Source organism: Ochotona curzoniae, unplaced genomic scaffold (assembly GCF_017591425.1).
Source record: "Ochotona curzoniae isolate NIBS_2020 unplaced genomic scaffold, NIBS_Ocur_1.0 contig_605, whole genome shotgun sequence".
Lineage (NCBI taxonomy): Eukaryota > Metazoa > Chordata > Mammalia > Lagomorpha > Ochotonidae > Ochotona > Ochotona curzoniae.
In genome coordinates, this window is record NW_024466491.1 from 639518 (window position 1) to 653199 (window position 13682).

Consider the following 13682-nt stretch of genomic DNA (forward strand, 5'->3'; position numbering starts at 1 on the left):
GCAGTGGTGGACGGCCCAAAGCCTTGGGGACCCTGTACCCGCGTGGGAGACCCTGGAGGAGGCTCCTGGCTCCTGGCTCAGGATCAGCGCAGCACCGGCCATTGCGGCTCACATCGGATGGAAGATCTTCCTCTCTGTCTCTCCTCCTCTCTGTACATCTGCCTTTGCAATAAAAAGAAAGAAATCTTGAAGGAAAAAAAAAAAAAGGAAATGCGATGGAAATGAAGACATTTCAACAATTGCACAAAAGGCCAATGGCTTGAGGACGGGGAAGGGGGTTAAAGGAGTATGAGGAAAAAGGCAGAGGGCGTGAGCTCCTGGTGGGCACCAACTTGGCCTTGAAGCCAAGGAGCATGAAACTGGAATACGGACCGTAGATTAGATAATCAAACCAGGTCAGGGCCACGTTTCCTGGAGCAGCTCGCTGAGCTGGGGTTATGTAAGCTTTTTTTTTTTTGTTCCTTGCCAGGGCAAAAGGCATGCCGCGCGTCTGAAACGCCTTCTGGAGGAAACAGCGCAGGGGTGTGTGCAAAATCGTGCACCCTCGGGCTCTGCATCACGGTCCGGTCCGTGGTGGATCGCGCTGTGGCTGCGCTGGCTCTCCACCCTCCGATTAGCTAGCCAGGTGTGATGGTGTGATAGGTTGATAAACAGCTAGATAGCGCCATTCTTCCAGCTGTGGCCACACGGCTCCTGGGGATTTGAGGATGAACCGGCTTATGGGAGTTATCTCCCCGGGACAGGGCAGCGTCTTGCTGCATCTCAACAAAGTCTCAGTTGTGTCAGGACGCACCAGCGCCTGCTGGAGCGTGAAATAAGTGCTAACCTCCTGCTTTACGAAATACACCTTCAATGCGATGTTAGGGCTCGGCTGTACATGCTTTGATTTGGGTTCTGCAACGCATTTTTAAAAATTGAGTTAGGGCCCGGCGCGGTGGCGCAGTGGTTAAGGTCCTCGCCTTGCATGCCCGGGATCCCATATGGGTGCCGGTTCTAATCCCAGCTGCTCCACTTCCCATCCAGCTCCCTGCCTGTGGCCTGGGAAAGCAGTCGAGGACAGCCCAAAGCCTTGGGACCCTGCACCTGTGTGGGAGACCCGGAAGAAGCTTCTGGCTCATGGCTTCAGATCAGCATAGCATCGGCCGTTGTGCTCACTTGGGGAGTGAATCATCGGACGGAAGATCTTCCTCTCTGTATATCTGCCTTTCCAATAAAAAATAATAATAAAAATAAATCTTAAAAAAAATTGAGTTAAATACATATAACCCTGAAGCATTCTTTTTAAAGATTTTAGTGGTTTTTATTGGAAAAGCAGATTTAGATAGAGAGAAAGATCTTGCATCTGCTGGTTCACTCCCTAAGTAGTTACAACAGTCGGAGCTGAGCCAATTTGGAGCCAGGAGCCTCTTCTGGGTCTCCCTCACAGGTGCAGGGTCCCAAGGCTTTGGGCCGTCCTCCACTGCTTTCCCAGGCCACAAGCAGGGAGCTGGATGGGAAGCGGGACCGTTGGGATTAGAACCGGCGCCCCTATGGGATCCCAGGCAGATGCAAGGAGAGGATTTAGCCACTAGGCTACTGCATCTGGTCTAATACTAAACATTTTTTTTTTAAAAAAAGATTTATTTTATTCAAAGGCAGAATCACAGAGAGGGCTGGAAAGAGACAGAGAGAGAGAGAGATCTTCCCTCTGCTGTTTAATCCCCTGGTGGCTGCAACAGTCCCCACAGGAGGTTGCCCAAGCGTGGGGGCCCTCTTCTGCTGCTTATCCCAGGCCCACCAGCAGGGAACCGGACTGGAAATGGAAATGGAGCAACTTGAATTCCAATTGGTGCCCACACGGGATGCCGGTATTAAAGCCGGCTGCTTGACCCACTCTGCCACAACGTCAGTCCCCAAACGGAATGTTTGAAAGCATCGAATTCGGTAGCAGTCAATACACTCCCAATATTGTGCCACCGTAACTAATGTGTCATTCCAGAACATTTTCCCTTTTTTTTTTTTTATTTGAAGGCAGAGACGGAGCTGGCGCCATGGCATAGTGTGTTAAGCCTCTGCCTGTGATGCTGGCATCCCATATGGGCACTGGTTCAAGTCCTGGCTGTTTTGCTTCCGATCCAGCTCCCTGTTGATGGTCTTGGGAGAGCTGCAAAGGTTAGCCCAAGTGCTTGGGTTATTCAAATATCTGGAAGAAAACTCCTGGCTCGATGAGCTCAGCTCTGGTTGTATTGTATCCAGCCTGAGCCTCTCCCCAAGAAGTGCAGCCCAGACAACCCTGCAAAGCAGCAAGGCTGAAAAGGTGGCAGGTGAACAGGCCAACTGGCTGGCATTGGCTCTCCCGTCCTAAAGAGAGTGACCCTTGGGTGAGGGTTAGATGGGTTTTTGCAGAATGGGAGGCAGCCACGGAACAATGCGGGCAGCAAGACCTACAATATTAGTTCCTGAAGCCGAGGGTTACTGCCAGGACATATCGCATCTTATGTTTTGGCCCCAAGAGCAGAAAGCTGGTAAAGCATCATTAAGAGCAGGTTAGGGCCCGGCATGATAGCGTAGCGGTTAAAGTCCTCGCCTTGAACGCGCTGGCATCCCATATGGGCGCTGGTTCTAATCCCAGCTGCTCCACTTCCCATCCAGCTCCCTGCTTGTGGCCTGGGAAAGCAGTGGAGGACGGCCCAAAGCCTTGGGACCCTGCACCTACATGTGGGAGACCTGGAAGAGGCTCCTGGCTCAGGATCAGCACAGCACCGGCCGTTGCGCTCACTTGGGAGGTAAATCATCGGACGGAAGATCTTCCTCTCTGTCTCTCCTCCTCTCTGAGTATCTGACTTTCCAATAAAAAGAAATAAACCTTAAAAAAGAGAGAGAGAGCAGGTTAGCAAACTTAACGAAGACCTGAACCGAAGTGACTCCTTTTTGCGACTGGATTCCAAAGCCGCTGCAACCTTTTGGGGACTGACCCAGTCAAGGAAGACCTCTGTATCTCCTCGCTGGAACTGTGCCTTTGAAATAAATAAATCAAACCACATATACGTACATGTATATATATGCATATGTACGTATATATCTAAATCTGATTGGTCCTTACTGTGGCGTAGGCAAATCCTGAGGACACGGCGAGGGAGAAGCCACGGAAAGAGGTTTCCCACGGGTCACCCACGTGGGTGGCAGAGGTCCAAGGACTTGAACCATCATCCCCTGGTGCTTCCTAGGTAGCCGGAAAATGGACCCGGGCAGCCAGCCAGTAAGCTCAGCTGCCCTGGAAGTTGCGCGCACCCTCACGTCTCTGCTCTCCTACGCAGGCGACACTGTCGGGAAATGGGGCTCCCTTGTGGCTCATATCGTGCCTTCTGAGACCACAGCTGTGACTCACACAGCCCAAGCCCGGCTCTGCGTAAATCCTTCTGTGAACGCAGAGGGGTCCTTCACGCCCCCTCTTTCTCAGCGATGGTTTCCTCTGGCAAACGCGTAACAATGGTCCAGGGTACATCCTCACCCAGACCTGTGACTGGCTTCAGTGAACGGAATCCCTGCGCAACGACACAGGCGCCCGGGGAACTGTCCCTCCAGCGGCTGCTGGTTGCAAACGGTTCCTCTCCTGTTCTCCCATCCTTCGGGGGCTCCTGGCTTAGGGGAGGGAAAGAAAAGAAAATAATAATAGTGGACCCGGCGCACGAGTCTAGCGGCCAAATCCTTGCCTTGGACCCACCGGGATCACATTTGGGCGCTGGTTCTAATCCCGGCAGCCCCGCTTCCTATCCAGCTCCCTGCCTGTGGCCTGGGAAAGCAGTGGAGGACGGCCCAAAGCCTTGGGACCCTGCACCTGCGAGGGAGACCCAGAAGAAGCTCCTGGCTCTGGATTGGCTCAATTCCGGCCATTGCAGCCGCGTGGGCAGTGAACTACAGGATGATGAAAGCTCTTCCTCTCTGTCTCTCCTCCTCTCTGTATATCTGACTTTGCAATAAAAATACATAAATCTGAAGAAGAAAAAAGAGAGAGATTCATTTATGCATTTGAAAGGGAGAGTGACAGAGAGTTAGAGAGAGTGAGATATACCATTCGTTGGTTCACTCTGCAAACAAACGCAAGAGCCAGGGCAGGGTGAGGCGAGACCAGGAGCAAAGCGGGGGGTCAGGGTTGGCCAGTTGCTGTGGCTTCCCAGGCGCTTTAAGAGCAAGCTGAATCAGAAATGCAGCAGTGGAAACTCCAATGGGTGCTCATAAAAACAACATTTATTTGTGTTAGAAAGGTAGAGAAAAGGGTAAGTTAGAGAACCTTCCATCAGCTGGCTCACTCCCCAGATGGACCCACGACCACAGGTGGGCTGGTCAGGAGCCAGGAGCTGCTTCGGCATCTCCTACATGGATGCCATCTTCCACTCTTTTTAAGATATTTATTTATTTGTATTGGAAGGTCAGATATATACAGAGGAGGAGAGACAGAGAAGAAGATCTTGCGTCCGATGATTCACTCCCCAAGTGAGCGCAACGGCCGATGCTATGCTGATCCAAAGCCAGGAGCTTCTTCCAGGTCTCCCACGCAGGTGCAGGGTCCCAAGGCTTTGGGCTGTCCTCCACTGCTTTCCCAGGCCACAGGCAGGGAGCTGGATGGGAAGTGGAGCAGCCGGGACATGAACCGGTGCCCATATGGGATTCCAGCACATGCAAGGCGAGGACTTTAGCCGCTGTGCCTCATCTTCCACTTTTTTTTTTCCCTCCCAGACAAATGTTAGCAAGGAGATGAATTAGAAGTGGGCCAGCCAGGACTCAAACTGTTGTCCATATGGGATGCCGGCGCTGCAGGGAGCAGCTTAGCCTATGACACCACAGCGCTGTCCCCCTGCTTTAGTTTTTCTTATATGCTTTATTTATTTGAGAGGCAGAGGGAGAGAGAGAGAGAGAGAGAGAGAGAGAGAGAGAGAGGAAGAACACACAGATAGAAACTCAGTCCACTCCCAAGTGGGTGATAGGGGACCTGAGTGCTGGAGCTGACATCACCTGCCGCCTCCAGGGTGTGTGCCTCGACGGCACAGGAAGCTGGGCTTAGGAGGGAGGGAAGAGGAGGCTGGCCTCGAACCCAGGCACTCCAGTTGGGGATGTGAGCTGTCCAACCCAGGTGTGAACTGTGCAGTGTCAAAAAAACAAAACAAAGCAAAGCAGGACCGCGGGGGCTTCATGCTCCCGGAAAGGTGGTGACCAAGGCTTCTTTCTACGCAAGAAGATGCTCCCGGTAAAGCAAGTGGCGACCAAGGCTTCTTTGCAAAAAACGTAGGAGAAGGAGAAGACGGGCAGGGGGCCCTGAGGCTGCTGCTGAGAAAGGGAGAGAGAGAGAGAGAGAGAGAGAGAGAGAGAGAGAGAGAGAGAGAGAGAGAAGGGTTTGGAGGCACAGGCAGCAGATGGGGTCAAGGGTCAGCAGCTTCTCCCGATGTTGCATTTTTTTTTTTTTTCTTTTTCCCCTCCCAGCTTTTCCCTCCTGTCCCTTGATCCTCTTGCGTCTGGCCCCGCGGGGCGAGGCCCGAGTGAGTGGCACAGCCTGCATGTCAGCCAGCAGCCAGCCGTGGGGCTGGGGCGTGCAGTTTCGGATTCCACAGCCTGGAGCTGGCTCAGAGCCCTGCTGAGTCAACTTCTGTGTTTCCCTTAGCTTGAACCCGGGGCCAGTCTGCCCCCCGCCCCCCCGGGGAGCCTTCCTGGCAGGCAGCAGTCCCGTGCCAGCCTCCTGTCCCTGGCTGGGCAGAGGCCAGTCTGCGGGGAAGACTGGATGGGCACCCCAAGAGGGATGGGGTGAGGTTTCTAAGTAAGTGGGTTCATTGAATACTTGATCCCGTGGGAGGGACCAGGTTCCAAACCCACAGTCTCCCACACTTGTGTTTTGGTCCTAAACCTGTCCTTAAATGCCAGGGTCAGCATCTTCAGGAATGTACCCCCACCGTGGGCTCAGACAGCAGGTCCCTGATGGGACGAATGAATGAATGAGTGAAGAAATGCATGAAAAGGGGGAGGGAAAGAGGGGCCCATCCAACACAAAGGTTTGCTTTGTTTGTACTGGTGGGGGGCGCTGTTGTTTAGACGGGGTGGGCTCAGAGGGCCTGGCGCTTGGAATGTAACCTATATGGACCCTATTTCCTGCCTACCCCAGGGGCACTCACACCATTTGTGGGGTGGGGTGGGAGGAATATGGATTGGATGGGAAAAAAGATCCCACCCCTTCTCCCTCCCCGGCTCTGACTTGGGGAGGGGGACAGGAATGCACCCGCTGACGCAAACGCCCTTTAAGCTCACTGAGCGAGGCGTGGGTGGGATGTTGCTGGCCGGAGGGTCTAGGGGGTGGGCTCCGGATACACAGGGCGTACCCCGAGACTCTTCTTCGCGGGAACTTCCAGCGCACCGGACCCCACCCTGCCCGGGGCAGCCATCGCTCCGCCCTTGGCCCTCCCCGCGCCCCGCCTCCGAAGCTCCCCTTCCCACCCCCTGCACCCAGCTTATAAAAGGGGGCGTTGGTCGCAGCTGCGAAGCTAGCAGGCCTGCAACTGTAGTCTAGCTGCTCCTTGCGGTTGAATTCGGGCACCCCGATCGCGTCTCTGGGTCTCGTATCTCCAGCATCCCCGCCGCGTCCTGAGCACCCCTCCCCACACACACACACACACGCACACACACACACAGGTCGACCCCAGGAAAAATGCGCTGTGCGTCCACAGCCGGCGCAGCCCTGGTGCTGTGCGCTGCCACCGCCGGGCTGCTGAGCGCCCAGGACGGCCCCGCACAACCCGAATCTCCTCGCTTCGCGTCCTGGGACGAGATGAACTTGTTGGCGCACGGGCTGCTGCAGCTGGGCCACGGATTGCGCGAACACGTGGAGCGCACCCGCGGGCAACTGGGCGAGTTGGAGAGGCGCCTGGGCGCCTGTGGAGCCACCTGCCAGGGGTCCGGAGCGTCCACCGCGCCCCCGCAAGTCTCTGAAAACCCGGTACCCAGCGACGAGCCAGCAACCGAGACCCTGCGCAACCTGCAGGTAGGTACACCCTCCCAAGACTGCCCGCTGGCTTGGATGCGTTAACCCCCCGGAAAAGAGAAAGCCAAAGGAAGGGACGCACTGGGGACTCCTTGGGCTCCCCTGCTCCCATCTCAAAGGATCACAGTTTTGCAAAGGACAGACGTGAATCCGGGTGAATGAATGTGGAGGAGTGCGAAGGGGTTTGGGATGGGGGCGGGGGCGGTGTTGGGAGACCCAGGAGCGGAAAGCCGGGGCCTCACTGAGATGGTCCACCCGTGTGCGCCTCACCTAGATGCAAATCAAGGCTCAGAACAACAAGATCAAACAGTTGTTCCAGAAAGTGGCCCAGCAACAGCGACACTTGGAGAAGCAGCAATTGAAAATTCAAAATCTACAGAACCAGGTGGCCCACCCAGGAGGCGATGGCGGTGGCGACGGTGGTGGGGAGGAGGGGAAGGCTGGGTCCTTTTCTCTCTCTCTCCCCACACACTCCAGCCCTGACACCCTGCTTGCTTTCTCCGCCTCAGGTTGGCCTCCTGGCACCTGGGCACTTACACAAGGGACTGGCTAAGTCTGCCAGAAAGAAGAGGCTGCCCAAAATGGCCCAGGCTGTTGCGGCTGACCCGGCTTGGAACGCCAGCCGCCTGCGTGGTAAGTATTATGCACAACCCCTGCAACCGGCACAACCTCTCCTTATTAAGCCTGGAGCGTGAGCTTGCCCGGGGTTGGGTGAGGGGCTGAAGAGGGTACAACTCAACCCCGCCACATTCAAGTCAGAAAACACCCCTCACCCTTCTCCTTGGCCAGCTCCACTGACCAGTGACTGGGGCGGGCGAGGGTTTGGGAGACGGAAACCCCGAAAGATTGGAGCTGAGGGACCAGGAGGGAAGGGGAGGGCTGGCAAAAGCTCTGGGCACATCCGAGTATTCTCAAAGGGCGTGATGGACCAGAGCAGGCCGGGTAGGGCGATCTGAGGTTCCCCCTTGCCATGCACCCCGTTATCTCTTGAGGTGTGCATCTAAGGAGAACTCCTAGGTGGCTAGACACCCCTCAATCTTGCACCTTTAGAATTCACAACGAGGGGGCCCCAGTGCTGTCACATTTTGCAGACACTGAGCGATCATTGTCATGGCTCAGTGTTTAGATCGTGGCATGCCATCCTCGGATATTTCAACACATTCACGCGGTGTATTTTGGTGCCCAACCCAACCCGTTGGACACCATGCCTCATTCTGTCTTTGTTACTTTTTTTTCCCCCTCTGGGAGCATGACTTTTAAAACTTGCCTGTCACCTCCGAAGAAGAAGTGACATCTTTCACTTTCATGTGCCACAACCTTTTTGAAATACCCTCTCCAAGTTCCCCTAGTCCCAAGCCACAGAGCTGTGCTGTGTGTACGCGTGTGTGTGTGTGTGTGTGTGTGTGTGTATTTGCTGACACAATCACCCAGTTCCCACCCTAAGTTCACGGCCCCAAGACAGCCCGGCTTCCCTTTGGCCCTGCCCACTGCCCCGTCACCCTGCCGGGATCTGGGATGGAGGCAGGTCATAGAGCCAACTAGGTGAAAGTTCGGATTCCCCCCCCCTTTCACGCCTGAGGGCTTTGGGTTCTGTCATCATAGCCTGGGTTTCCGCTCCCAAACACCTCCTTCCCTTCCTCTCACTCCCCGCCCCAATCCAGTCCCATATGCCATTCCTTGTGGGAGGGAAGGGAGTGCGGTGGGGGGGGGGGGGAAGCAGCGTGATTTTGGGACTCCCAGACTTAGTCTAGCCAAGTAGGGGAAAGTTCATAGCTGTGGCTCATGGAAGCCACCGCTGGGGGTTTGGCCACGTGCCTGTCCTCATTGGATGGGAGGGAAGTAGGGCAAAGGGGAGCTGCCCGAGGGGGGCCCGGAAGGTGTCCTCCGGGCTGCTGCTGCTGGCCGCCTGGGTCCGCCCCCATGCCTGCGGTGTGGACACTGCCCTGCCTGCTGGCCTGCCCCTCCCCCCTGGTCACCTTTTCCCTACTTTGCCCAGCCTGGGGCTGGGGGTGGGTTTTTTTGTTGTTGTTTTTTTTTTGCAGCTTTTGTAGAACTGGGAACATCCTCCGAGTTCCTTCCCTCCATCCCTCCCTCCTCCCTTCCCTTCACCTCTCCTTCTTAGAGAACGGGGACCCACCAAGCCCCCAGTGCCCGCCCCGCCTCACCCCAGCCCAGGTCCCTCTCGTTCAACTCCGTCTGTCACCCATTCTTCGGATCTCTTGTTGTGGGTTAGGCTTAGCTCTGGATAACAACTCCACTGCTGGGGGGAGGAGGGAAGAAAAGGGTTTTGGGGGTGAGGTGGGAGGAGGTGTCCTTCTAAGAAGGTGGGAAATGAGGAGGGGACAGAGTCTGGCAGAGGGACCCGCATGCCCAGAGTTCCCCATGATGCAAGGGGGTAGGTGGGTAGGGTGGAAACTTTTTGTGGCTGGAAAGGGTGGGAGGAAGCAAGAGGGATGTGGGAGGGGTCTGTTCCTGGGGGGTGCCTTGTAGACCACCCCGAAGGAGAACCCCAGAGAGAGGTTAAGCAGGTGGGTGGGGTACACCCCACTTGTTGTGTCTGCAGGGCTGCCCCGAGACTGCCAGGAACTGTTTGAGGAAGGGGAACGGCAGAGCGGGCTCTTCCAGATCCAGCCACAGGGATCCGCCCCATTCCTGGTCAACTGCAAAATGGATTCAGGTGGGTCGTGCTGCCTGCTGCTCCGTTAGGGGCTGCCCCCTTCTCCACCCGGCCCCCCACCCCGCCCACTCAAGTTCACTCGCAACCTTGACCAAGCACCAAGCAGGAGAGCCTTCCTCTGCTAATTTCCACCTCGGGCTTGCCAGAGCAGGTTCAACCGGGGCCCTGCGGACGGCTGCTGCCCGCTCCCTCCCTCCATCCGTTCTTCCTGTCTTCCTCTCTCTGATCTACTTTCTTCAATGTTGCTCGGACCGATGGGGTATGCGTCCCCTGCTGCTTGGGAGGGTCCTAGCGGAGGGGGGGGTCTTGCTGCGATAACCCATACCCATCTCTGGGCAGACGGAGGTTGGACTATGATTCAAAGACGGCAGGATGGTTCTGTGGACTTCAACCAGCCCTGGGAAGCTTACAAGGCCGGCTTTGGCGACCCCCAAGGTGGGCATTCTCAGCCTGGGTAGCCGGAGAGGGGAAGGGAGGGAAGACACAGAATGGGAGACCGGCCTCATCCCTGTCTGATTCCTTCTGTCGCCACAGGCGAGTTCTGGCTGGGGCTGGAGAAGGTACACTGCATCCTTGGGGACCGGGGCAGCCACCTGGCTGTGCAACTGCAAGACTGGGAGGGCAACTCCGAGTCGCTAGAGTTCTCTATCCGACTGGGCGGCGAGGACACGGCCTACAGCCTGCGGCTCACGGCGCCCGTGGCCGGTGAGCTGGGTGTTGCCACCGCCGGCATCCCAGAAAACTCCTCCCTGCCCTTCTCCACGTGGGACCAGGACCACGACCTCCGTGGAGACCTGAACTGTGCCAAGACCCTGTCTGGTGAGTTAGCCCTCCCCTCTTACCCCTTCGATCCTATATTGTACCCAACTTGGGCGTCTCCGGCTTCTCCTGCCTGGCCTCAATTTTCTTATCTTTGAAATGGGTATAACCGCCACTGTGCCCACTATTCCATAGGACCTTTAGGAATACTTTTTTTTTTGTGGGATGGTGGCTAGCAGGTGGCAAGGCCCTTCAGAGCCAATCCATGTCTGGTTGTTAAGAAATGGGAGGCGAGCTTTGCCTCCAGGAAGTGAAACACGTAAAACTGCCTTTTTTTTTTTTTTGGTGGGATCCAAAAGGAGCAACATATTGGTGGCTTTGTGTGGCCTGGGACTCATGAGAGGTGATGCCACGGCGGTGACAGCTGTAGGAGGGCTTGGCTAAGTGGGCAGCGTGTGCCAGGTTGCCAGGGCTAAGAAAGTGAATTGCTGCCGGGGTGTCTTTGCTGGGATGACAGGGGCGAAAGGGGGTGCCCAGGGGCCCTACATCTGCCGTGGGGTTCCTGGGTCACCCCCTCTCTCACCTCTACCCTGCCTTCCCCCTGCCTTCCCGCCGACAGGTGGCTGGTGGTTCGGAACCTGCGGTCACTCCAACCTCAACGGCCAATACTTCCATTCCGTTCCCCGGCAGCGGCAGCAACGTAAAAAGGGAATCTTCTGGAAGACGTGGCGGGGCCGCTACTATCCGCTCAAGGCTACCATTATGCTGATCCGACCCATGGGGGCTGCCGCAGCCTCCTAGCCTCGTCGCTGGGGCCTGGTCCCAGGCTCCTCGTGGGGACATAGATTTTTTGGCTGTGGCCCAGCAGGTGGCTGGCCACTCCGCGCGTATGCCTTTCCTGGGGCAGGGACTCCCGGCAGGGGCCCTCTGCGGCCCTGTGGATGGAGAAGCAGTGTACGCCCAAGGAGTTGGCAAGGAGGACTTGAATACACCGCTCCTGGAGAAGAATTGGGGGGCCGTGGGGTGAGATGGCACGCCCAGGACTGTGGGCGTTAGGTCTCCGTGTTTGCCCAGGGACAAAGAGGGACCACTCAGAGATGGCCTGACTGGCCACTGATGGCGAACTCAGTCACACGGAACGGCTGGTGTGTGTGGTGGTGGTAGTGGATGGGAACCGGGGTGCCTTCACAGTGTTTCCTCTGTGCGGGTGTTGTGGCGTGAGCTGGCGCCGACCGCATCCAGGCGGAGTTCATTTTTGGAAAATAAAAGCAACTTCAGAACATTTTGTTCTTTTTCTGTCCTTCCCCTGTCTGTTTGGAAAAGCACACAGCTTCAAAGTCCGCGTAAACAAGTTCCCTGGGTGGAGACCGTACCCCTGGGTCCCTGGAGGACAAGCGGGTTAAGCCTCTTACCCGATTCCAACCTCTCCTTTATTCCTCATTCTGAAAACCTCCTTCATTTTCCTTTGCAAATCACCATGCAGAACCCACACGTGGTTCCGTCCACAACACAGCAGGTAACAGACCTGCAAAACCAGTTTCAACAACATTTAGGCAAAGGGAATCAAATTACTTCTTTTAAAAAAAAAAATTTTGAAAGAGGGCCCAACACAGCAGCCAAGTGGCTAAAGTCCTCACCTTGCACGCGCTGGGATCCCATATGGGTATCTGTTCTAACCCTGGCTGCACCGCTTCCCATCAAGCTCCCTGATTGTGGCCTGGAAAGCAGTCAAAAGGACAGCCCAAAGCCTTGGAGCTTGCACCCACGTAGGAGACCCGCAAGAGGCTCTGGGCTCCTGGCTTTGGATCAGCACAGCACCGGCCGATGTGCTCACTTGGGGAGTGAATCATCGGACAGAAGATCTTCCTCTCTGTCTCTCTTCCTCTTTATATATCTGACTTTCCAATAAAAAATGAAATAAATCTTAATTTGTTTTTGAAAGAGACTATCATTGCATTGGGTAACTCCCCAATGCCTACAACACAGCAGTGGTTAGATGCTGAGTCAAGCTTAGGCCAGGCGCCCCAGGTCTCCCACATTTTTTTTTTTTTAAAGATTTATTTATTTATTGGAAAGTCACATATACAGAGAGAAGGAGAGACAGAGAGGAAGATCTTCCGTCCGATGGTTCACTCCCCAAGTGAGCGCAACGGCCGATGCTACGCCGATCCAAAGCCAGGAGCCAGGAGCTCCTCCAGGTCTCCCATGCAGGTGCAGGGTCCCAAGGCTTTGGGTCGTCCTCCACTGCTTTCCCAGGCCACAAGCAGGGAGCTGGATGGCAAGTGGAGCAGCCAGGATTAGAACCGGCGCCCCTATGGGATCCCAGGGCGTTCAAGGTGAGGACTTTAGCCACTAAGCCACGCCGCCGGGCCCAAATCTTTTTTCTTTTTTTTAAAAAAAGAAGAAATATAGTTATGATTGTGGGCGCATGGCACAGCAGTGAGGATGTCTCTGGTATCATCAACATTCCACATCAGACGGCCTGGGTTCGAGCCTCTGCTCAAACCTCCCAGGTTCCTGAGAGTTGCCACCCTGAGAACAGAAGCCAATGATTGCTCAATTGTTTGGGTCCCTTTCACACATGTGGGTGACACTCCGAGTGCCAAGCCTGGACATTCTTGTCCTGCGCCCAACCTAGGCTGTTGGCAGCATTGCATGGATAGGGGTGAGGGAGTGGCCAAGTGGGTGAAAGATGTCTTTTCCATCAAATCAGTAAATACGCATGAAAAGCAAGTTAACCATTGCTCTGCCACACCTGGAAAATCTGTGTTGTCTGCGAGAAATGGATCGGGAGGCCTGAAGCTGGAACCCGTCACAATGGTTCAATGGCTAAGTCCTTGCCTTGAATGTGCTGGGAGCTCCTACGGGTGCCAGTGCGTGTCTCAGCTGTTCCACTTCCCATCCAGCTCCCTGCTTGTGGCCTGGGAAAGCAGTGGAGGACGGCCCAAAGCCTTGGAACCCTGCACCTGCATGGAGACCCGCAAGAGGCTCCTGGCTCCTGGCTTCGAACTAGCTCAGCTCCAGCCATTGTGGCCGCTTGGGGAGTGAACCAGCGGATGGGAGATCCTCCACTCTATCTCCCCTCTCTCTGTAAATCTACCCTAAGAATACAAATAAATCTTAAAAAAAAAAAAGGACTTAAAGTTGATTAAAAAATAAAAATTCCTGTGGAAGCCCGGCATGATGGCTTAGCACTTAAAGTCCTGGCCTTGCACGTGCTGGAATCCCATATGGGCGCCTGCT

At 55.5% G+C, this 13682-nt stretch overlaps 1 protein-coding gene across 3 annotated transcripts; it reads left to right on the forward strand.

Annotated features, from left to right (window-relative positions):
• The first annotated feature begins 6517 nt into the window (after window positions 1-6517).
• On the forward strand, window positions 6518-11690 carry ANGPTL4 (angiopoietin like 4). 3 transcript variants are annotated; one of them, XM_040990390.1, is made up of 8 exons: window positions 6625-7003; window positions 7278-7388; window positions 7513-7633; window positions 8130-8132; window positions 9567-9680; window positions 10020-10115; window positions 10215-10499; window positions 11059-11690. In XM_040990390.1, exons 1-8 carry the CDS (start codon window positions 6671-6673, stop codon window positions 11238-11240), a joined length of 1245 nt encoding a protein of 414 aa, XP_040846324.1. In that variant the 5' UTR covers window positions 6625-6670; the 3' UTR covers window positions 11241-11690. The 3 variants fall into 3 exon arrangements, with proteins under 3 accessions (XP_040846325.1, XP_040846324.1, XP_040846323.1); XM_040990391.1 differs by lacking the exon at window positions 9567-9680 and having other exon boundaries at window positions 6518-7003; XM_040990389.1 differs by lacking the exon at window positions 8130-8132 and having other exon boundaries at window positions 7513-7636.
• Window positions 11691-13682: the final 1992 nt, after the last annotated feature.